General features: G+C 46.0%; 1 protein-coding gene across 1 annotated transcript in view; it reads left to right on the top strand.

The window, feature by feature from the left end:
- Positions 1 to 25000, top strand: part of cacna1ia (calcium voltage-gated channel subunit alpha1 Ia) — a 156583-nt gene that overhangs the window by 48108 nt on the left and 83475 nt on the right. Inside the window, exons 7-10 of the mRNA XM_042318564.1 lie at positions 11990 to 12329; positions 12595 to 13007; positions 22879 to 23030; positions 24153 to 24338. Of these exons, the coding sequence (XP_042174498.1) occupies positions 11990 to 12329; positions 12595 to 13007; positions 22879 to 23030; positions 24153 to 24338 (1091 nt within the window). The remainder of the gene's footprint in view (positions 1 to 11989; positions 12330 to 12594; positions 13008 to 22878; positions 23031 to 24152; positions 24339 to 25000) is intronic.

Raw genomic sequence — 25000 nt, forward strand, 5'->3', positions numbered from 1 at the left:
AGAAGAGAGGGATGAAAGACAGAGGAGATAAGATAAGAGGAGAAGAGAAGAGAGGGTGTCTAGCCTGCATACTTCAGAGAGAAACAGGTTGAGATGTCTCTGTCTCTGCAGGCGTCAGGTTGCTCTGTGGCACCCGGCGGCCATTTTAATCCACGCCTCGCGGCGTGCCGTCTGACTAGCGATAGGTCTTAATCCGGTTTGGGTCACAGTGAGTGACCGAATTAGCATTAACGTTTAATTAGGAACGATCAGAGTGGTGGGCTCCCGTCGCGAGTGTGTGACACATATGCAGTGCACACACACATACTTGTGATGCGGATCCTAACAGAGAGACATGCTGTCCCCAAGATGATGCCATGTCATCATGTGTTCATATCCCAGCATGCATTGCCAGACGGCCCTCTGAGGACTCAGAGGAAGTGACTGCTGTGAATTATGGGTAATTATTTGAAGGAAAGGAGACGAGATCATATACGGTGTTCACATTCTCAATAAGCTTATGAGGGAAACAGCAATACTATACAGTTAGACTAGGGCCTCCCGAGTGGCACAGCGACCTAAAGGCACTGCTTCTCAGTGCTAGAGGTGTCACTACACACCCTGCTATGAGTCCAGGCTGTATCACAACCGGCTGTGATTGGGAGTCCCATAGGGCGTTGCACATTTCGCCCAGCATCATCATGGGTTAGGCTTTGGCCAGGGTAGGCCGTCATTGTAAATAAGAATTTTTTTCTTAACTGACTTGCCAAGTTAAATTGAAAATAGACTGTTATTGGTTAGCTTTTTGAGAGGACAGTCATAAACCTGTTGCGCTCATGCTCTTATCTTTACGACCACAGAGCTGCTCCTCTCCAGACCCTCCCCTCTAACAACACATTCACATTATTACCATGCAGAGACTCCGCAATGTCATCCCCACCAACAGGAGCAGGGGATCTTTTCTAGTCTCTTGAGTTTGTGTTCAATTCAATCAAACCAGCAATGCAGTAGCTCGTTTTGAATGGTGAAATAAAATCATGGAATGGTTCGGGTTTCTGTAAAACTTACTACTGCAAAGAGTTAGACAAAGAGGTAGACTCCTTTCACAGGTACAGTTGAAGTGGGAAGTTTACATACATTTAGGTTGGAGTCATTAAAACTTGTTTTTCAACCACTCCACAAATTTCTTGTTAACAAACTATAGTTTTAGCAAGTCGGTTAGGACATCTACCTTGTGCATGACACGAGTCATTTTTCCAAAAATTGTTTACAGACAGATTATTTTACTTATAATTTACTGTATCACAATTCCAGTGGGTCAGAAGTTTACATACACTAAGTTGACTGTGCCTTTAAACAGCTTGGAAAATTCAAGAAAATGATGTCATGGCTTTAGAAGCTTCTGATAGGCTAATAGACATTATTTGAGTCAATTGGAGGTGTACCTGTGGATGTATTTCAAGGCCTACCTTCAAACTCAGTGCCTCTTTGCTTGACATCATGGGAAAATCAAAAGGAATCAGCCAAGACCTCAGAAAAAATTGTAGACCTCCACAAGTCTGGTTCAATCTTGGTAGAAATGTCCAAACGCCTGAAGGTACCACATTCATCTGTACAAACAATAGTACACAAGTATAAACACCATGGGACCACACAGCCGTCATACCGCTCAGGAAGGAGACGCGTTCTGTCTCCTAGAGATGAACTTACTTTGGTGCAAAAAGTGCAACTCAATCCCAGAACAACAGTAAAGGTCCTTGTAAAGATGATGGAGAAAACAGGTACAAAAGTATCTATATCCACAGTAAAACAAGTCCTGAAAGGCCGCTCAGCAAGGAAGAAGCCACTGCTCCAAAACCACCATAAGAAAGCCAGACTACGGTTTGCAAATGCACAAGGGGACAAAGATCGTACTTTTTGGAGAAATGTCCTCTGGTTCTGATGAAACAAAAATAGAACTGTTTGGCCATAATGACCATCGTTATGTTTGGAGGAAAACCCTAAAACAGGGAAGTTTTACTAGGATTACATGTCAGGAATTGTGAAAAAGTGAGTTTACATGTATTTGGTTAAGGTGTATGTAAACTTCCGACTTCAACTGTATGTGCTTCCTGTTGATCAGAATAAGACGTGTCTGTGTGTGTGGGCAGGAGTTTCGAAACACAATACGTAAACACACATATCGCGAGTTGGCTTGAATGGCAGGCAGAATATGAGTGTTAAATAGGCCTGACTAAGAGGACGTCATGGTGCTGTGTGAATACATAAGCGTTCACGAGGTTGGTAAGTCTGAAACAGAGGCTGGCATTGGCCGTGCGCATTCTGATTGCCAGCGTCCTTCATGACCTGGAGACAGGCGTCGAATCACAGTATAGTCACGACTGTCTGGGGATAATGCAGCAACTCGATTGGCTTTAACCTGTGTGGGCGTGTCTGAACTTTTTCTGTATCTTCCTGCCAAGTTCTCATTTTCCTCTATCAGCTCCAATCACAGTCATGTTAACCTGTTGCTCGGCAACTGACTGGTGACTGGCAGTTTTTTCCATAGTCACAGATCTAGGATCAGCTTACCCTCCCAAAAGCTTTAATGTAACTTTAGGGAGAAAGAAATACAACTGACCATAGGTCACTGTCTAGGAACAATGTATCCCTACTGTTGAGTGGCCCTTTATCCCTGTGTGAAGACTCCTTAGGCACGGTGGGAGTGGACCCTGTGGGGTACTGTGTGTTGTTCTTAGTTAGAGCTATCCAGATCTTGATTCTAAAGATGAAGGAATGATTGTCTAATGTGTTAGAGATATTCTGCTTGTCATTTGTTAGTATAATGTGTTACTCCTCTGGCCATCACTAAAATAAAGTCCTGCTCTATGTATTTGCCCTCCTACTCTCTTCCACCTCCTCTTTGGCTCTGGCCTCTCTACTCTCCATCTATTATCATCCTCCTCTTTCCCTCAGTCTGCAGTAGAGGTAAACCTAATGAAGTACCTCAATATATGTCTGGAGGCCTGGGTTCCCCTTGATTGTTATTCACTAATCTCAAAGCCACCTTGGTTCTTTTCTTATTTTCTCCATCTCTCCAGCAGCTCTCTCTCTCTCTCTCTCTCTCTCTCTCTCTCTCTCTCTCTCTCTCTCTCGCTCTCTCTCTCGTTCTCTCTCTCGTTCTCACTCTCTCTCTCTGTCTCTCAATTCAATTCAAAGGGCTTTACTAGCATGGAAAACATATCTTTACATTGCCAAAGCAAATGAAATAGATAATAAACAAAAGTGATAATAACAATAAAAAATTAACACTAAACATTACACTTACAAAAGTTTCAAAAGAATAGAAACATTTCAAATGTCATGTTATGTCTATATACAGTGTTGTAACGATGTACAAATAGTTAAAGTACAAAAGGGAAAATAAATAAACATAAATATAGGTTGTATTTACAATGGTGTTTGTTCTTCACTGGTTGCCCTTTTCTTGTGGCAAAAGGTCACAAATATTGCTGCTGTGATGACACACTGTGGTATTTCACCCAGTAGATATGTGAGTTTATCAAAATTGGATTTGTTTGTGAATTCTTTGTGGGTCTCTGAAGGAAATATGTGTATCTAATATGGTCATACATTTGGCAGGATGTTACTAAGTGCAACTCAGTTTCCCTCTCATTTTGTGGGCAGTGTGCACATAGCCTTTCTTTTGAGAGCCATGTCTGCCTACTCTCTCTCTTTGTTTCTCTCTCCCTCTTTCTCTCTCTCATTTTTTTCTTCCTCTCTCTCTCTCTTTCTTCCTCTCTTTCCCCCCCTCTCTCTTGTTCTCTCTCTCCTTCCCTCTATATTAAGGGCTGGTATTAAGTGGAGGTATAAATCAAAGGTGGTCAGATGATCCTATCAGTGAGCTCTACTGTAATGAACTTACAGACTCTGAAGTTTGACCTCCAGTCTTACTGCAGTCAAACAGATAGTTGACATTCTACTGTACTTCTAGGAAGGCCAGGATACGTTGGCATTGATTTTGTCTGCTGCCTGTTTCAAGTTGATGTGTCCGTGAAAGAAAGATGAGAGATGCATTGAATTACATGAAACCTTAAAGCTGAGTGACACCAAGAAGGGGAGGGTCTCATTCTGTTAGTGTGTGTGTGTGTGTGTGTCTGCATGTGATTAGTGATTCTGATCAGCAGGCTACTTTGATCCTAATCACCAGGAAGTCCAATATCACTGATTCACATTATTACTGCATTATGCACGCACACGCACACACACACCTGTCTGGAGGTGAATCAAAGGCCCCACACACCTGCAAACCAGCCCTGAACTACGATCACAGATGGAGCCTTCCCCTCCCCTTCTTTCTACATATCTCTGTCCTCTCTACTCCCTTCTCCTCTTCTCCCTACATATCTCTGTCCTCTCTACTCCCTTCTCCTCTTCTCTCTACATATCTCTGTCCTCTCTACTCCCTTCTCCTCTTCTTTCTACATATCTCTGTCCTCTCTACTCCATTCTCCTCTTCTCTCTACATATCTCTGTCCTCTCTACTCCCTTCTCCTCTTCTCTCCACATATCTCTGTCCTCTCTACTCCCTTCTCCTCTTCTCTCTTCTCCTGTCCTTCCTTCCCTATTCTCTCCCTCTTCTCTTCTCTCTCCTCTCTCTCTCTTCTACTGTCTGCTATGAAGATTTAGAGGCTACCTGGCACACGGCTTTACTCACTCTCCTCTCCTCTCCTATCTCCTCTCAGTGGCGTGCCGTGGGCCTGGGCCTTCAGTGAGGTCCTACACAGTCCCACCCGAATGAATCCACCTCTTATTACCATCATTATGATGCCATGGCTCTGGACACTATACATTTAGACAGAAACGCAGTATAACCAGGCGTTGTGTCGCACCCAAAGCAGTTTCACCGTGATGATAAAGACACATAACTATTCACTGAAAATAAAAGAAAGAAAACAAATCATTTGCAACATTTAATATTAATGAAATAAAATGTGAAACATACATTCACATTTAATAAAAAATCAAATGCATTGTATGCCTACACACCAAAGACTGATTATTTGAACACAAAATCCATCCTCCTTTCTTTCCTCAAGAAGACTTCAATGACTCTGTTGTACAGTCTATCTGTGCACTTTAGTTCCACCAATAAGTCATTTTCTATCGACATGGAGGCTAATGCTGAAAGCCGAGTCTGTCCAGTAGCATTTCTGGAATACGTTTTGATTCGCTTTAAGGCCGAGAATGACCGCTCGACAGAAGCCGTGGACACAGGGATGGTCACTGTCACACATGCCAATGTGTAAAGTTGCCCCATGTCCTCATTCACATTTTTCTGCTTAAGGAAATCAAGGAGATCAGAGGGACTTTTTCCTTCAAAATCAGTCATAGCATACATTACAGTCAGTTCTGCTTTTAGCTTGGATAGGTCGAACAGTGTTCCATGACTCTCTGTTATGCTGGAGAAGGCTGTTTGCGGGAATTTTTTCCAGGTAGGTCTGAAAGTGCTGGTGGTCCAGGAGGGAGAGAAACATAAATTTTTTGTGGTCTTGAAACGTGTTTCGTATCTGGCAAAGAATGTTGTCCAGAATATTGCTGTGGAGTTGTTGGTAGTATGTGTGAGGGTCTCCTTGTGCTGGGCCTCTGCGTGCACTGGGTGAACTTGAGATGCGCGCTGTGTCATCGTAGATTTGACTGAACCTGCGCCTCACTCGCTCAATTGTAATAATAGGCATTCCCAGCAGTACAGTTTGCAGTGCTTCTCGGAGCCTGTGAGCCATTGATGGCGCTCGTAGTTGGAACTTTGAAAGTGGCGAACGAACCCCTTTCCCGCCTGTGACAAGCTTTGTAGCATCGGCGTCGGGCGACCTCTCCTTACAATGTCTATCTTTTCTTGAAAAGTTCGTCTTGAGAATGGCGTTATAATTATATTCTCGACCAAATCGATATCTTCTCCTCCTTCCGCCATTGTGGATTGAAAAAACAGCTTAGTAGTATGCAAATGAATGTGTTTATCAAATTCAGTTTCCTAGTTCTGAGGTTCTGCATAGACCTGCCCATATAGGACCTGCCTCTCAATATTGGTAATCCAATCAAAAGACGTGCACGCACTACACCTGCTAGCTGGCTCCTGTGTAACACTGGAGCCAGCCAGCAGGCGTACAATAGCCAACTCTAAAACTGATTGGTTGACACTAAATTTTAATTTACATTCACTTTAAGCTACAAGCGTTGATTCTGTTGATTCTGAAGGCCTGAGGGCAGATTTTAGACCCCTGGCAACACATGATGGCTGAATATCATTGGATAAAAGCTCTAACATAAAGACCAGCCCTCCAAATCTCAACCTGGGGCTGGAAGCAGTGCAACCAAGAGGAAAGCTATGAAATGAAGAGTATAACTCTTACTCTGGGGAATAATTTAATACATATTTGTGGGAAAATATATATATTTTTAAATTATTATTATTAGGCCAGCAAAGAAGGCCTTGCTGGCCCTGACGGCCCACCACTGTCTCCTCTCCTCCCTTCCTATCTCAAATCAAATCAAATCAAATCAAATCAAATTTTATTTGTCACATACACATGGTTAGCAGATGTTAATGCGAGTGTAGCGAAATGCTTGTGCTTCTAGTTCCGACAATGCAGTAATAACGAGCAAGTAATCTAACTAACAATTCCACAAAAAAAAACTACTGTCTTATACACAGTGTAAGGGGATAAAGAATATGTACATAAGGATATATGAATGAGTGATGGTACAGAGCAGCATAGGCAAGATACAGTAGATGATATCGAGTACAGTATATACATATGAGATAAGTATGTAAACCAAGTGGCATAGTTAAAGTGGCTAGTGATACATGTATTACATAAGGATGCAGTCGATGATATAGAGTACAGTATCAACGTATGCATATGAGATGAACAATGTAGGGTAAGTAACATTATATAAGGTAGCATTGTTTAAAGTGGCTAGTGATATATTTACATAATTTCCCATCAATTCCCATGATTAAAGTGGCTGGAGTAGAGTCAGTGTCATTGACAGTGTGTTGGCAGTAGCCACTCAATGTTAGTGGTGGCTGTTTAACAGTCTGATGGCCTTGAGATAGAAGCTGTTTTTCAGTCTCTCGGTCCCAGCTTTGATGCACCTGTACTGACCTCGCCTTCTGGATGACAGCGGGGTGAACAGGCAGTGGCTCGGGTGGTTGATGTCCTTGATGATCTTTATGGCCTTCCTGTAGCATCGGGTGGTGTAGGTGTCCTGGAGGGCAGGTAGTTTGCCCCGGTGATGCGTTGTGCAGACCTCACTACCCTCTGGAGAGCCTTACGGTTGAGGGCGGTGCAGTTGCCATACCAGGCGGTGATACAGCCCGCCAGGATGCTCTCGATTGTGCATCTGTAGAAGTTTGTGAGTGCTTTTGGTGACAAGCCGAATTTCTTCAGCCTCCTGAGGTTGAAGAGGCGCTGCTGCGCCTTCCTCACGATGCTGTCTGTGTGAGTGGACCAATTCAGTTTGTCTGTGATGTGTATGCCGAGGAACTTAAAACTTGCTACCCTCTCCACTACTGTTCCATCGATGTGGATGGGGGTGTTCCCTCTGCTGTTTCCTGAAGTCCACAATCATCTCCTTAGTTTTGTTGACGTTGAGTGTGAGGTTATTTTCCTGACACCACACTCCGAGGGCCCTCACCTCCTCCCTGTAGGCCGTCTCGTCGTTGTTGGTAATCAAGCCTACCACTGTTGTGTCGTCCGCAAACTTGATGATTGAGTTGGAGGCGTGCATGGCCACGCAGTCGTGGGTGAACAGGGAGTACAGGAGGGGGCTCAGAACGCACCCTTGTGGGGCCCCAGTGTTGAGGATCAGCGGGGAGGAGATGTTGTTGCCTACCCTCACCACCTGGGGGCGGCCCGTCAGGAAGTCCAGTACCCAGTTGCACAGGGCGGGGTCGAGACCCAGGGTCTCGAGCTTGATGACGAGCTTGGAGGGTACTATGGTGTTGAATGCCGAGCTGTAGTCGATGAACAGCATTCTCACATAGGTATTCCTCTTGTCCAGATGGGTTAGGGCAGTGTGCAGTGTGGTTGAGATTGCATCGTCTGTGGACCTATTTGGGCGGTAAGCAAATTGGAGTGGGTCAAGGGTGTCAGGTAGGGTGGAGGTGATATGGTCCTTGACTAGTCTCTCAAAGCACTTCATGATGACGGATGTGAGTGCTACGGGCGGTAGTCGTTTAGCTCAGTTACCTTAGCTTTCTTGGGAACAGGAACAATGGTGGCCCTCTTGAAGCATGTGGGAACAGCAGACTGGTATAGGGATTGGTTGAATATGTCCGTAAACACACCGGCCAGCTGGTCTGCGCATGCTCTGAGGGCGCGGCTGGGGATGCCGTCTGGGCCTGCAGCCTTGCGAGGGTTAACACGTTTAAATGTCTTACTCACTTCGGCTGCAGTGAAGGAGAGACCGCATGATTCCGTTGCAGGCCGTGTCAGTGGCACTGTATTGTCCTCAAAGCGGGCTCAAAGCGGGCTCTTCTCTACTCTACTCTACTCTATTCTCTCCTCTCCTCTCCTCTCCTCTCCTCTCCTCTCCTCAGCGCTCTGTCTTTAAAGAGGCTTAGTGCTGTGTTTAATAGCTACACGTTGCTGCCACATCCGTCACACAGCTCCACACACTCTGAGCCTGATCCACCTCTGGGAGAAGTGTGTGATGTGCATGTATGCTCTTTTGCCTGTGTGCATGCATGCATTAGTGTGGGTGAGTGTACAGATGCGCTATCTTAATTGGACTCTGTTTCTCACAGCAGGAAAATAATCCTGAAGCAACAGGAAATGTGAATTATTATGTAGATTATAATTAATGATCATTTCTTGTAGGGGTTGATACATTTTTCATAAGGCCAGATCAAGTCTGTGGAAATTACAAACGTTGAATACAATACAATTTGCATGTGAATAGAGCAGATGTGTGTGATGTTTGGAAGGCAATAGAGCTGTGTATAGCTATCCCTATGGGGTTTTTCTGGGTGGGGTTAGTGGGTTGTCTATCTCTCCTGTTGATCTGATCAGGAGAGTGAAGCTGTGCAGCAGAACCTAACAACTCAATACACCCCTTCCTGCACCGCAGTCTACCTGTCAGATAACTCTTCATCACCCCACAGGGTCAGCCAAGGGCCAGGTGAACTCCTGGGAGTTCATTCTGTGCAATCGATCACTTCCCTTGCATGGATTTAGAGGAAATGGACTGGTGTAAGTATTATGGTTTCACCAATCCAAAGCTTATGAGGTGCAAGTTGAGGAGAAGGATAGAGAATGCAGTGGTTCTCTCTTTTCTGACTCACACACAGAGAGAGAGAGAGAGTGTGTGTATTAACCTCTCTGGGATATGTGGGATGGTAGCGTCCCACCTCGCCAACAGCCAGTGAAATTGCAGGGCGCCAAATTCAAAACAACAGAAATCCCATAATTAAAATTCCTCAAACATACACGTATTTTACACCATTTTAAAGATACACTTGTTGTAAATCCAGCCACAGTGTCCGATTGCAAAAAGGCTTTACGAAGGAAGCACACCAAACGATTATGTTAGGTCAGAGCCAAGTCACAGAAAAACACAACCATTTTTCCAGCCAAAGAGAGGAGTTACAAAAAGCAGAAATAGAGATTAAATTAATCACTAACCTTTGATGATCTTCATCACATGACACTCATAGGACTTCATGTTACACAATACATGTATGTTTTGCTCGATAAAGTTCATATTTATATCCAAAAATCTCAGTTTACATTGGCGCTACGTTCAGTAATGTTTTGCTTCCAAAACATCCGGTGATTTTGCAGAGAGCCACATGCATACTCATCATAAATGTTGATGAAAATACAAGTGTTATGCATGGAACTTTAGATAAACTTCTCCTTAATGCAACCGCTGTGTCAGATTTCAAAAAAGCTTTACCGAAAAAGCACACCATGCAATAATCTGAGTACAGCACTCAGACAACAAAACAAGCCAAACAGATATCCGCCATGTTGTGGAGTCAACAGAAGTCAGAAATAGCATTATAAATATTCACTTACCATTGATGATTTTCATCAGAATGCACTCCCAGGGATCCCAGTTCCACAATAAATGTTTGATTTATTCGATAAAGTCCATTTATGTCCAAATACCTCCTTTTTGTTCGCGCGTTTAGTACACAATCCAAACTCACGAGGCGCGGGCAAGTCCAGGCGAAGGTTCAGACAAAAAGTCATATTACAGTTCACTTTAGGATGTTTTTATCATAAATCTTCAATAATGTTTCAACCGGAGAATTCCTTTGTCTGTAGAAATGCAATGGAATGCAGGTTGCTAACATGTGAGCGCGCGTGATCAGCTCATGTCACTCTGTCAGACCCCTGACTCATTCAGCTTTCATTCCCCCCTCTTTCACAGTAGAATCCTCAAACAAGGTTCTAAAGACTGTTGACATCTAGTGGAAGCCTTGGGAAGTGCAATATGGCCCCATAGACACTGTATATTTGATAGGCAATGACTTGAAAAACTACAAACCTCAGATATCCCACTTCCTGGTTGGATTTTTTTCTCAGGCAAAAGCCTGCCATATGAGTTCTGTTATACTCACAGACATCATTCAAACCGTTTTAGAAACTTCAGAGTGTTTCCTATCCAAATCTACTAATAATATGCATATCTTAGCTTCTGGGCCTGAGTAGCAGGCAGTTTACTCTGGGCACCTTATTCATCCAAGCTACTCAATACTGCCCCCCAGTCCCAAATAAGTTATTAACAGAGAGAGAGAGAGAGAGTATTAACAGAGCGAGAGTATTAACACACAGAGAGTAGTAACAGATAGAGAGAGAGAGTATTAACAGAGAGAGGGTATTAACAGAGAGAGAGAGAGAATATTATAAATATTGAGTATTATAAACAGAGTATTATGAACAGAGAGCATTATTAACAGAGTATTATGAACATAGTATTATAAACAGAGTATTATAAACAGAGAGTATTATCAACAGAGTATTATAAACGGAGAGTATTATAAACAGAGAGCATTATAAACAGAATATTATTAACAGAGTATTATAAACATAGATTATTATAAACAGAGAGTATTATTAACATAGTATTAAATACGGATAGTATTATACACAGAGTATTATAAACCGAGTATTATGAACAGAGTATTATAAACAGAGCGTATTATACACCGAGCGTATTATAAACTGAGAGTATTATTAACATAGTATTATAAACTGAGAATATTATAAACAGAGTGAGACATTGTGTCTACTTGCATTGGGTATCATCTTTTATTTATTTTCTCTGTCTCTCCTGATAACACTCTGTTAGAAACTACAGCCTCCCTAGACCTTTAGAATGAGTGCTAACATCACACTAGCGTCGCTAAGGGGGAAACAGCACACAAACAGCACACTTTATTAGCATCAATGCTATCTTGAGAGGAAAAACCAGCAACAGTGTATGTTCGGGTGGGTAGAAGGTGGTCGACCAATACTGAAGGAGACATACTGTTTACATCTAACTCCCAAGTGATGAGACCAGAGGCAGATCTTGATTCTAATGATGAAAGAATGATTGTCTAATGTGTTAGAGATATTCTGCTTGTCATTTGTTAGTATAATGTGTTACTCCTCTGGCCATCACTAAAATAAAGTCCTGCTCTATGTATTTGCCCTCCTACTCTCTTCCACCTCCTCTTTGGCTCTGGCCTCTCTACTCTCCATCTATTACCATCCTCCTCTTTCCCTCAGTCTGCAGTAGAGGTAAACCTAATGAAGTACCTCAAGATATGTCTGGAGGCCTGGGGTCCCCCTGATTGTTATTCACTAATCTCAAAGCCAAAAAGTGAATCTTGCACGCGCTGACCAGCAGCAAGTCCATTATAGACGCCCAGTGGTCTTCCACTGTATGTATCTGTGTGTGTTTCTGGTTGGCCTTCAGCACTCACTACAGTAACTCTGTGTTTGTAACTCACCTCTGACTATCCACCACTTCACAGATTGGCTCGTTCTTCATGATCAACCTGTGTCTGGTGGTCATCGCCACCCAGTTCAGTGAGACCAAGCAGCGGGAGCACCAGCTGATGCAGGAGCAGCGGGCCCAGTGCCTGTCCTCCTCTACCCTGGCCAGCCTGCATGAACCGGGGGACTGCTACGAAGAGCTCTTCCAGCTGGTCTGCCACATGCTGCGCAAGGCCCGCAGGAGGTCTGTAGCCCTGTATAACCAACTGAGAGGAAGGCCTCTGCCACCACCGCCCACTAGAGGGAGAGGAAGAGGAGGTGGAAGAGGAGGAGGGAGTGCGAACGGAGGGGAAAGGCATCACCTGAGGCAGCCACGCCGTAAGTGGGAGGCAGTGGGTGGGAGGACGAGAGAAAGGGTTTTTGTTAAATGTCTAAACTTGAACTTTAACATGATATTAGCCTCTTTCACATTGTTTCGTGCGAGCCAGTGCGATGAGTCTTGTTTAATCTCTCGACTTTCAAACCTCTTTGGTGCTATCAAACGCTGGCTTACATGGATATAGTGCGACAATGTGAAAGTGTCTATTGATGCTGTTAATGCCATGCTGATTCTTTCTCACACTCCCTCTCCATCTTTCATTAGAATCTCCCTGTCCTCACCAAAGCAAGCTGGACCCAGTCCACAGCTCCCAACCCCTGGGCAACTCCATCGCCCTGGCCGTCCCTCAAAACACAGAGGACTGCCCTCAGTGCGCTGCAGCACTGTCACTCAGGCAGGGGGCGGGAGCTGTGGGCGACTCGGCCAATGGGGAGGAGGAGGAGGGGGCTGTGGAGGAGACGGACAGGGAGGAGAACCACTTGGAGGAGAAAGCGGAAGAGGGGGAGGGAGTGAAGAAGAAGAGGAAGAGGAGGTCGTGTTTTGGACACTGTAAGGACATGTGGGATGAGATGAGGAAGAAACTTTGGGGCATCGTGGAGAGCAAATACTTCAATAGAGGAATCATGATCGCTATTCTCATCAATACTATCAGCATGGGGATAGAACATCACAACCAGGTAAATGTACTATTCTCATCAATACTATCAGCATGAACATCACAACCAGGTAAATGTACTATTCTCATCAATACTATCAGCATGGGGATAGAACATCACAACCAGGTAAATGTACTATTCTCATCAATACTATCAGCATGAACATCACAACCAGGTAAATGTACTATTCTCATCAATACTATCAGCATGGGGATAGAACATCACAACCAGGTAAATGTACTATTCTCATCAATACTATCAGCATGGGGATAGAACATCACAACCAGGTAAATGTACTATTCTCATCAATACTATCAGCATGAACATCACAACCAGGTAAATATACTATTCTCATCAATACTATCAGCATGAACATCACAACCAGGTAAATGTACTATTCTCATCAATACTATCAGCATGAACATCACAACCAGGTAAATATACTATTCTCATCAATACTATCAGCATGAACATCACAACCAGGTAAATATACTATTCTCATCAATACTATCAGCATGAACATCACAACCAGGTAAATATACTATTCTCATCAATACTATTAGCATTGAAAACCACAAAAGGTGAACTATAACACAGTCAGGGAGTACAGCACATATACACAACAACAGTATTGCTCTTCAGTCCCCAAAGCTAACCCAATGACTTTAGCTTAGTGGGCTAACAAGGTCGAGATTTGTCCAATGGATGACTCACAAGTAGTACAAGTCACTGGAAGTCAGATATCAGAGACGAACATGGAGCACTATCAATATGGGAATGTATTGTTCCATTATACACCCACCACAACGATATCAGTAGAAAACAGTAGGGTAGGTACACCTCAACCTGCTTTTGGTGCTGTCTGCCTGGCTGGCTGGCTGGCTGGCTGACTGACTTCTCTCCTGAGAGAGACAGAGGAAGAGAGGAAGGGAGGGAGCTGCCTGTGTGGAAGGGGTGTGGTAGCTTCATGCCAAAATACACCCACCCTGGCTGTTACATAACCATTCCTACCTCCCTCAACCCCTCTTTCTCTATCTCTCTCTCGCTCCCTCCCTCCTGTCTCACACCCCTCCTTTCCCTGCCTCTTTTAGTCTCCCTCCTCCCCTGTCTCTGTCCATCCCTCCCTCTCCCTTCTCCATTCTGTCTCCCTCCATCTCTCTCTCTCTCCCTCCCTCCCTCTGTCTTCATCTCTCATCCACCCCCTCACTCCTTGACGACATGCAGAGGAGTCGGTTTCTCTCATTTCTGAAGACTCTAAAAATAACAGAGGGATGTGGGGAGAGGAGGAGAGGAGGACAGGAACTCACTGAGAGAGAAGAGGGAGCAGACTCCTGTTACACAGCATTTTCAGCTCTATTCCTGTATGAATTTACACGCACGCACACACCACACACACACCACACACACCAACAGCATTACACACACCACACAGACACACCGTACACACCACACACACACACACACACACACACACACACACACACACACACACACACACACACACACACACACACACACACACACACATACACACACACACACGCACACACCACACACACACCACACACACCAACAGCATTACACACACCACACAGACACACCGTACACACACACACACACATACATCACACACATACACACACACACACACACACACACACACACACACACACACACACACACACACACACACACACACACACACACACACACACACACACACTACACACACACCCACCACACACACCAAAAGCATTACACATACCACACAGACACACCACACACACACACACACACACACACACAATCCAACAGCATTACACAATGGTCTCTCTTGGCAGAGGCAGAGGCAGAGGCGGTGTGTGTTCTGCAGTAGATTTGTAAGTGTTGTTCCAGGAGGTTGTGTTCTAGAACTGAACGTGTATGTGTTTCCCTCTTTGGTAACAGGGCTTACTGAAACTTCATTTGATCAATCCCCTGAGGGAACGATTACATGACATGTGTTAAGAGCATACAGTGAGGATATGACCTTCACTAGATGTCCTTCGGATTTGTTACTTGTAGTCTTCATTCAGAGTTTCTGTGTATGTGTGTGTGTGTGTGTGTTTGTGTGTGTGTGTTGTGTGTGACTACATCTCTGACTCATCAGCATTCATCTTTCACATCAATGGTAGCATGACTGAGAGGCTCCCCTATTAGCATGTATATACAGCATGTGTGTGTGTGGGGGGGGGGAGCTTACGCATTTATATTCAGTAAACAAGAGTAAAAACAAGAGAACTACAAAGAGAGATGGATGGAGAAAAGAGAGGGAGAGAGAGGGATGGAGAAAAGAGAGGGAGAGAGAGGGATGGAGAAAAGAAAGGGAGAGAGAGGGATGTGGAGGCAGGGAGGTGCATGTATCTGTGAGGGAGGAAGTGAAAGACAGGAAGGAGAGATGAAAGGGTAAAAAGGGAGGGAGGGAGGGAGGGAGGGAGGAGGGAGGGAGGGAGGGAGGGAGGGAGGGAGGGAGGGAGGGAGGGAGGGAGGGAGGGAGGGAGGGAGGGGGAGGGAGGGAGGGAGGGAGGGAGATAGAAGGTGATAAGAGGAACATGGAGGGAGATAGAAGGAAGAAGAACGTGGAGGGAGATAGAAGGTGATAGGAGGAAGACAAACATGGAGGGAGATAGAAGGTGATAGGAGGAAGAGGAACATGGAGGGAGATAGAAGGTGATAGGAGGAAGACGAACATGGGGGGAGATAGAAGGTGATAAGAGGAACATGGAGGGAGATAGAAGGTGATAGGAGGAAGAGGAACATGGAGGGAGATAGGTGATAGGAGGAAGAGGAACATGGAGGGAGATAGGTGATAGGAGGAAGACATGGAGGGAGATAGAAGGTGATAGGAGGAAGACGAACATGGAGGGAGATAGAAGGTGATAGGAGGAAGACGAACATGGAGGGAGATAGAAGGTGATAGGAGGAAGACAAACATGGGGGGAGATAGAAGGTGATAGGAGGAACATGAAGGGAGATAGAAGGTGGTAGGAGGAAGACGAACATGGAGGGAGATAGAAGGTGATAGGAGGAAGACGAACATGGAGGGAGATAGAAGGTGATAGGAGGAACATGGAGGGAGATAGAAGGTGATAGGAGGAAGACGAACATGGAGGGAGATAGCTGATAGGAGGAACATGAAGGGAGATAGAAGGTGGTAGGAGGAAGACAAATATGGGGGGAGATAGAAGGTGATAGGAGGAAGACGAACATGGAGGGAGATAGAAGGTGATAGGAGGAAGACGAACATGGAGGGAGATAGAAGGTGATAGGAGGAACATGAAGGGAGATAGAAGGTGATAGGAGGAAGAGGAACATGGAGGGAGATAGAAGGTGATAGGAGGAAGACGAACATGGGGGGAGATAGAAGGTGATAGGAGGAAGACGAACATGGAGGGAGATAGCTGATAGGAGGAACATGGAGGGAGATAGAAGGTGGTAGGAGGAAGACAAACATGGGGGGAGATAGAAGGTGATAGGAGGAAGACGAACATGGAGGGAGATAGATGGTGATAGGATGGAGAGGAACATGGAGGGAGATAGAAGGTGATAGGAGGAAGAGGAACATGGAGGGAGATAGAAGATGATAGGAGGAAGACGAACATGGAGGGAGATAGAAGGTGATAGGAGGAAGAGGAACATGGAGGGAGATAGAAGTTGATAGGAGGAAGACGAACATGGAGGGAGATAGAAGTTGATAGGAGGAAGACGAACATGGAGGGAGATAGAAGGTGATAGGAGGAAGAGGAACTTGGAGGGAGATAGAAGGTGATAGGAGGAAGAGGAACGTGGAGGGAGATAGGTGATAGGAGGAAGAGGAACATGGAGGGAGATAGAAGGTGATAGGAGGAAGACGAACATGGGGGGAGATAGAAGGTGATAGGAGGAAGACGAACATGGAGGGAGATAGCTGATAGGAGGAACATGGAGGGAGATAGAAGGTGGTAGGAGGAAGACAAACATGGGGGGAGATAGAAGGTGATAGGAGGAAGACGAACATGGAGGGAGATAGATGGTGATAGGATGGAGAGGAACATGGAGGGAGATAGAAGGTGATAGGAGGAAGAGGAACATGGAGGGAGATAGAAGATGATAGGAGGAAGACGAACATGGAGGGAGATAGAAGGTGATAGGAGGAAGAGGAACATGGAGGGAGATAGAAGTTGATAGGCGGAAGACGAACATGGAGGGAGATAGAAGTTGATAGGAGGAAGACGAACATGGAGGGAGATAGAAGGTGATAGGAGGAAGAGGAACTTGGAGGGAGATAGAAGGTGATAGGAGGAAGAGGAACGTGGAGGGAGATAGGTGATAGGAGGAAGACGACCATGGGGGGAGATAGAAGGTGATAGGAGGAACATGAAGGGAGATAGAAGGTGGTAGGAGGAAGACAAACATGGGGCGAGATACAAGGTGATAGGAGGAAGAGGAACATGGAGGGAGATAGAAGGTGGTAGAAGAAAGACGAACATGGAGGGAGATAGAAGGTGATAGGATGGAGAGGAACGTGGAGGGAGATAGGTGATAGGAGGAAGACGATCATGGAGGGAGATAGAAGGTGATAGGAGGAAGACGAACATGGAGGGAGATAGAAGGTGATGGGAGGAAGACGAACATGGAGGGAGATAGAAGGTGAGGGGAGGAAGACGAACATGGGGGGAGATAGAAGGTGATAGGAGGAAGACGATCATGGAGGGAGATAGAAGGTGATAGGAGGAAGACGAACATGGAGGGAGATAGAAGATGATAGGAGGAAGACGAACATGGAGGGAGATAGAAGGTGAGGGGAGGAAGACGAACATGGGGGGAGATAGAAGGTGATAGGAGGAAGACGAACATGGAGGGAGATAGAAGGTGATAGGAGGAAGACGAGCTTTTTACATATAAATTGTACTCACATTTCATATAACGTACATGCTACTTTTATACACAGTAATTACACAACAAAAACATTATTATCATACATGAAATAGGTTGAATATTTGCGTAATGAAAACTCCCTTCAGCCCAGCATCCCACATAGTTCTTGACTTAATTTCTCTCATGAATGATTTGATTTCTCTAAAGAGAAATGGCCCGTTGATCTCACAAAAAAGAAATTACATGGAATTCAAGTAATTGAACCTACGTTGGCCAATTAGTTATTTAATAACCCCCAAAATAATGACATCTGGGTTAATCAGTCAGCACTAGATCTCATCCCCTCCTCTCTTCATCCCCTCCTCTCTTCATCCCCTCATCTCCTCCACCATGCCTGCCAGTGGAGGAGGGGGGCTCTGTTCTTCTCTTGTTTTCTTCTTTCACTGAACTGATCCATGGAGAGATATTGATCATAGGGAGATGGGAGTGTCTGGTAATGAGACAAAGAGCGAGAGAGAGATGGAGGGAGAGGGAGATGGAGGGAGAGAGAGATGGAGGGAGAGAGATGGAGGGAGAGAGAGATGGAGAGAGAGATGGAGGGAGAGAGAGATGGAGGGAGAGAGAGATGGAGGGAGAGAGAGATGGAGAGGGAGAGAGAGATGGAGGAGAGAGAGATGGAGGGAGAGGAGATGGAGAGGAGATGGAGGGAGAGAGAGAGGAGAGAGAGAGATGGAGGAGAGAGATGGAGAGAGAGATGGAGAGATGGAGAGGAGAGAGAGATGGAGAGAGAGAGATGGAGGGAGAGAGAGATGGAGGAGAGAGAGGAGAGAGAGAGATGGAGGGAGAGAGAGATGGAGAGAGAGAGATGGATAGAGAGAGAGATGGAGAGAGAGAGATGAGAGAGAGAGAGATGGAGAGAGAGATGGAGATGGAGAAAGAGAGATTAGAGAGAGATGGAAGAGACAGATAGAGAGAGAGATGGAGGAGAGAGAGATGGAGAGAGAGAGAGAGAGAGAGAGATGGAGAGAGAGAGAGATGGAGAGAGAGAGAGATGGAGAGAGAGAGAGATGGAGAGAGAGAGAGATTGAGAAAGAGAGAGATGAGAAAGAGAGAGATGGAGAGAGAGAGAGATGGAAAGAGAGAGATGGAGAGAGAGAGAGATGGAGAGAGAGAGAGATTGAGAGAGAGAGATTGAGAAAGAGAGAGATGGAGAGAGAGAGAGATTGAGAAAGAGAGAGATGGAGAGAGAGAGAGATTGAGAAAGAGAGAGATGAGAGAGAGAGAGATTGGAGAGAGAGAGAGATGGAGAGAGAGAGAGATGGAGAGAGAGAGATGGATTGAGAAAGAGAGAGATGAGAGAGAGAGATGGAGAGAGAGAGAGATGAGATGGAGAGAGAGAGATTGGAAAGAGAGATTAGAGGAAAAAAGAGAGAGAGAGAGATCTGAGAGATGGAGAGAGAGATTGAGGAAGAGAGAGAGATGGAGAGAGAGAGATGAGTGAGTGGAGATGGGAGTGAGAGAGATGAGACAAGAGAGAGAGAGAGAGATGGAGGGAGAGAGAGAGATGGAGGAGAGAGAGATTGAGAAAGAGAGAGATTGGAGAAGAGATGATCCATGGAGAGAGAGAGATGGAGAGAGAGAGATGGAGGAGAGAGAGAGGAGAAAGAGAGAGATGAGGAGAGAGAGAGATGGAGAGAGAGAGATGGAGGGAGAGAGAGATGAGAGATGGAGGAGAGAGAGATGGAGATGGAGGGAGATGGAGGAGAAGAGATGGAGGAGAGAGAGAGATGGAGAGAGAGAGATGGAGGGAGATAGAGAGAGAGATGGAGATGGAGAGAGATGGGACTGAGATGGATGGAGAGAGAGAGAGGTGATGGAAGAGGAGGAGTAGAGGATGGAGAGAAGAGATGGAGGGAGATGGAGGAGAGAGAGATGGAGGAGGAGAGAGAGATAAGAGATGGAGAGAGAGATGAAAGAGAGAGATGGAGATGTGAGAAGATTGAGAAAGAGAGAGATGGAGAGAGAGATGGAGAGAGAGATGAGAGAGAGAGATGGAGAGATGGAGAGAGAGAGATGGAAAGAGAGAGATGAGAGAGAGAGAGATGGAGATGGAGAGAGAGAGGAGAGAGAGAGATGAGAGAGAAGATGGAGAGAGAGATGGAGAGAGAGAGATGAGATGGAGAGAGAGATGGGAGATGAGGAGAGAGATGGAGAAGAGAGAGAGATGGAGGAGATAGAGAGAGAGAGAGAGATGAAGAGAGAGATGGAGAGAGCTGAAAAGAGAGAGATGGAGAGAGAGATGGAGAGATGAGAGAGAGAGAGATTGAGAGAGAGAGAGAGATGTCTGAGAAAGAGAGATGGAGAGAGAGAGAGAGAGAGATGGAGAGAAAGTCTGAGAGATGAGATGAGAAAGAGAGACTGAGGAGAGAGAGAGATGGAGAGAGAGAGAGAGAGATGGAGAGAGAGATTGAAAGAGAGAGATGAGAGAGAGAGAGATTGAGAAGAGAGAGATTGGAGAGATGGAGAGAGAGAAGAAAGAGATGGAGAGAGAGAGAGATGGAGAAAGATGGAGAAAAGAGAGATGGAGAGATGGAGAGAGAGAAGAGAGATTGGAAAGAGAGAGAGATGGAGAGAGAGAGAGATAGAGAGAGAGAGAGAGATGAGAGAGAGAGAGAGATTGAGAAGAGAGAGTGGAGAGATGGAGAGGAGAGATGGAGGGAGAGATGGAGAGAGATTGTTAGAGGAGAGAGAGATGGAGAGAAAGATGAGAGAGAGGAGAGAGAGGATTAGAGGAGAAAGAGATGGAGATGGAGAGAGAGAGAGATGGAGAGAGAGAGAGATGGAGAGAGAGAGATGGAGAAAAGAGAGAGGAGAGAGAGAGAGATGGAGAAGAGCATCCAGAGATTGGAGAGAGAGAGATGGAGAAAGAGAGATGGAGAAAGAGAGAGATTGAGAAAGAGAGAGATGGAGAGAGATGGAGAGAAAGAGAAACACAGATGGAGAGGAGATGGAGAAGATTGAGAAAGAGAGAGATGGAGAGAGGGAAGAGAAACAAGGATTAGAGGAGAGAGAGAGAGATGGAGAGACAAGAGATCGTGTGTGTGTGTGTGAGATGTCTCAGAGGAGAGAAAGAGAAAAAGTGAGTCCTCCTCTTGTTTATGTGTGTGAGGAGAATACAGTCTGAGAGATGGAGAGTGTGTGGAAGAGAGTGTGTGTGTGTGTGTGTGTGTGTGTGTGTGTGTGTGTGTGTGTGTTGTGTGATGTGTGAGTGTGTGTGTGTGTGTGAAACACAGTGTGTCTGTGTGTGTCTGTGAGATGTGTGTGATGTGTGTGTGTGTTTCATGCACTAATCGCTCTTCGAACCAAGCACAATCTTCCGGAGAGAAAATGTCTGCAGAGTCTCCCTGAAAACAATAAGATGACATTTTAGGCCAGTGTTCATATGGAGAAGAGAGAGATGGAGATGGAGAGAGAGAGAGATATAAGTGGTGTTGAGAGAGTCTGAGAAAGAGAGATGGAGTAGAGAGAGATCTGAGAAAGAGTGACTGAGCTGGAGAGAGAGATTTAGCTCACTATATCAAGTTGTGTTGAAGTTGCAGATGTCTATGTGACCAGGTTTGAGGAGAAGAGAGTGTCTCAGTCATCATCTGAAGCTGTGTTTCTCTGTCTGCAGAGAGAAACACAGGATTAGAGAATCTTGAGAGAAGAGCAGAGAGAAAGATAGAGATGGAGAGAAAATAAGAGACCATATCTTGCTGTTCAGAGAGTCCATCTCTTTAAATGTGATCTCTCAGATCTGAGCTTTGAAGAGAGATTCCCCTCCAGAGAGAGAGGATGGAGAGACTGTTGAGAGAGAGAGAAGAGAAGGAGTTCAGAGAGTGGAGAGAAGGGAATGGGGAGAGAGAGATGGAGACCCGAGATTGAGATTGAGAAAGAAGAGATGGAGAGGAGATGGAGAGGAGAGAGAGGTCTGAGAGAGAGAGAGAGAGGGAGATGGAGAGAGATGGAGAGACAGAAGAGAGACCATCAGAGAGATGGAGAGAGAGAATGGAGAGCTTTGGGATGTGAGAGAGAGAGAGATAAGAATGAAGAGAATGATGGATAATGATTGAGGAGAGAGTTCGGTTGGCAGAGAGAGGAAGATTCTGACAGCTGAATGTTCCTGAGAGATGGTTTCAGAGAGGGGAGAGAGAGGAGATTAGGAAACGTTGCTGTCTGGATTTGTGTCTTCTATTTTCTTCTCTTCCTTTCTCTGAGTCTCCTGGAGAGATCTTTTCTCCTTGAGAAAGAGAGAGAGAGATGAGAGAGAGAGAGAGATTGAGAAAGAGAGAGATCTTGAGAAAGAGAGAGATGTCTCCTCTCTCCCTCCTCTCTCCACAGGATTAGAGGAGAAAAAGAGAGTGCCTTGGCCTTTATCTCTTCTGTCTTTCCTCAAATCCTCACTGGTGATCACAGATACAATCTGATGTCCTGTGTGTGTGTGTGTGTGTGTGTGTGTGTGTGTGTGTGTGTGTGTGTGTGTGTGTGTGTGTGTGTGTGTGTGTGTGTGTGTGTGTGTGTGTGTGTGTGTGTGTGTGTGTGTGTGTGTGTTCATGCACTAATCGCTCTTCGAACCAAGCACAATCTTCCGGACAGAAAATGTCTGCACCCTCGGTCTCCCTGAAAACAATAACATGACATTTTAGGCCAGTGTTCATATTGTCTCTTTTCTCGTTTTCATTGGTTAAAGCTACGGCGCCACTGAGCTGGATTTAGCTCACTATATCAAGTTGTGTAGCTTGTTGTGTTGTGTTGCAGTCTATGTGACAGGTTTGTACAGGTGTCTCAGTACTGAAGCTGTGTTGGTTGTCTGCAGTTTCATATTATTCAATTGTTGAAGGCAGCATTATAATACCAAAATAACCTACCATATCTTGCTGTCTTCATTCCTCCATCTCTTTAAATGTGTTTCTCTCTCTGCGTTCTGTTTCTGTTGAATCTTGTCTCCCCCATCCAGCCGGAGGAGCTGACTAACGTGTTGGAGATCAGTAACATTGTGTTCACCAGTATGTTCACCCTGGAAATGATCCTCAAGCTGACCGCCTTTGGCTTCTTCGCCTACCTGAGGAACCCCTACAACATCTTCGACGGCATCATCGTCATCATCAGGTCGGGGGGCCTGCCCACCACGAACACAGAATGTTACCAGAACGTTACAGGAATGATGTTACAGTTACCATATCAGAATGTCACAGCTTTGGGATGTCAGTTGGAATGTTAGAATGATGGATAATGTATTGGGCGTTCGGTTGACATTGGAAGATTCTGACAGCTGAATGTTCCCGATGGTTTCAGTTGGGGTCAGAGGGGAAATTAGGAAACGTTGCTGTCTGGATTTGTGTCTTCTATTTTCTTCTCTTCCTTTCTCTGCCTGTCTCACTCATCTTTTCTCCTCTCCCCTCTCCCCTCTCCCTTTTCTCCTCACTCCTCACTCCTCTCTCCTGTCTCCTCTCTCCTCACTCCTCTGTCCTCTCTCCTCTCTCCTGTCTCCTGTCTGTCTCTCTCTCTGTCTCCTCCTCTCTCTGTCTCTCTGTCTCCTCCTCCCTCTCTGTCTCCTCTCCTCTCTCCTGTCTCTCTCTCTCCTCTCCTCCTCTCCCTCTCCTCTCTCCCTCTCTCCTCCTCCTCCTCTCTCCTCTCTCTCTCTCCTCTCTCTGTCTCTCCTCTCTCCCTCTCTGTCTCCTCTCTCCTGTCTCCTCACCCTCCCCTCTCTCTCTCCTCACTCTGTCTCCTCCTCCTCACTCCTCTCTCCTCATCCTCCTCCTCACTCTCTCTCCTCTCTCCTCACTCTTCTCTCCTCTCTCCTGTCTCCTGTCTCCTGTCTCCCTCCTCTCTCCTCTCTCCTCACTCCTCACTCCTCTCTCCGGTCTCCTCTCTCCTCTCTCCTCACTCTTTTCTCCTCTCTCCTGTCTCCTCTCTACTGTCTCCTCTCTCCTCTCTCCTCACTCCTCACTCCTCACTCCTCTCTCCGGTCTCCTGTCTCCTCTCTCCTCACTCTTTTCTCCTCTCTCCTGTCTCCTCTCTCCTGTTTCCTCACTCCTCTCTCCAAACTACTATTTCCTCACTCCTCTCTCCTCTCTCATCTCTCCTCTGTCCTCTCTCCTCTCATCTCTCCTCACATCTCTCCTCTCTCCTTTCTCCTCTCATCTCTCCTCTTTCCTCTCTCCTCCCCTGTTCTCTCTTTCTGCATCCATCTGTTTCATCCCTCCATCCATCTCTCCCTCTCCTCTCCAGTGTGTGTGAGATCATAGGTCAGTCTGATGGAGGTCTGTCTGTCCTGAGGACCTTCAGACTGTTGAGGGTGATCAAGCTGGTGCGCTTCATGCCAGCGCTACGCAGACAGCTGGTGGTGCTGATGAAGACCATGGACAACGTGGCCACCTTCTGCATGCTCCTCATGCTTTTCATATTCATCTTCAGGTATAGGCATGTGTGTGTCCCCTCTCCCTGTCTGTCCCCTCCCCCTGTCTGTCTCCTCTCTCTGTCTGTCTCCTCTCTCTGTCTGTCCCCTCTCCCTGTCTGTCCCTCCCCTGTCTGTCTCCTCTCTCTGTCTGTCCCCTCCCCTGTCTGTCTCTGTCTCTCTCTGTCTGTCCCTCCCCTGTCTGTCTCCTCTCTCTGTCTGTCTCCTCTCTCTGTCTGTCTCCCCCCTCCCCTGTCTGTCCCTCCTCCCTGTCTGTCTCTGTCTCTCTCTGTCTGTCCCCTCCCCTGTCTGTCTCCTCTCTCTGTCTGTCCCCTCCCCTGTCTGTCCTCCCCTGTCTGTCCCCTCCCCTGTCTGTCTCCTCTCTCTGTCTGTCTCCTCCCCTGTCTGTCTCCTCTCTCTGTCTGTCCCCTCCCCTGTCTGTCTCCCTCTCTGTCTGTCCCCTCCCTCTCTGTCTGTCTCCTCTCCCTGTCTGTCTCCTCCCCCTCTCTGTCTCCTCTCTCTGTATGTCTCCTCCCCCCTGTCTGTCTCTCTCTCTCTGTCTGTCTCCTCCCCCTGTCTGTCTCCTCTCTCTGTCTGTCTCTCCCCCCTGTCTGTCTCCTGTCCCTCTCTGTCTGTCTCCTCTCCCTGTCTGTCTCCTCTCTCTGTCTGTCTCTCTGTCTGT

The sequence above is a fragment of the Oncorhynchus tshawytscha genome, unplaced genomic scaffold (assembly GCF_018296145.1).
Source record: "Oncorhynchus tshawytscha isolate Ot180627B unplaced genomic scaffold, Otsh_v2.0 Un_contig_3121_pilon_pilon, whole genome shotgun sequence".
NCBI lineage: Eukaryota > Metazoa > Chordata > Actinopteri > Salmoniformes > Salmonidae > Oncorhynchus > Oncorhynchus tshawytscha.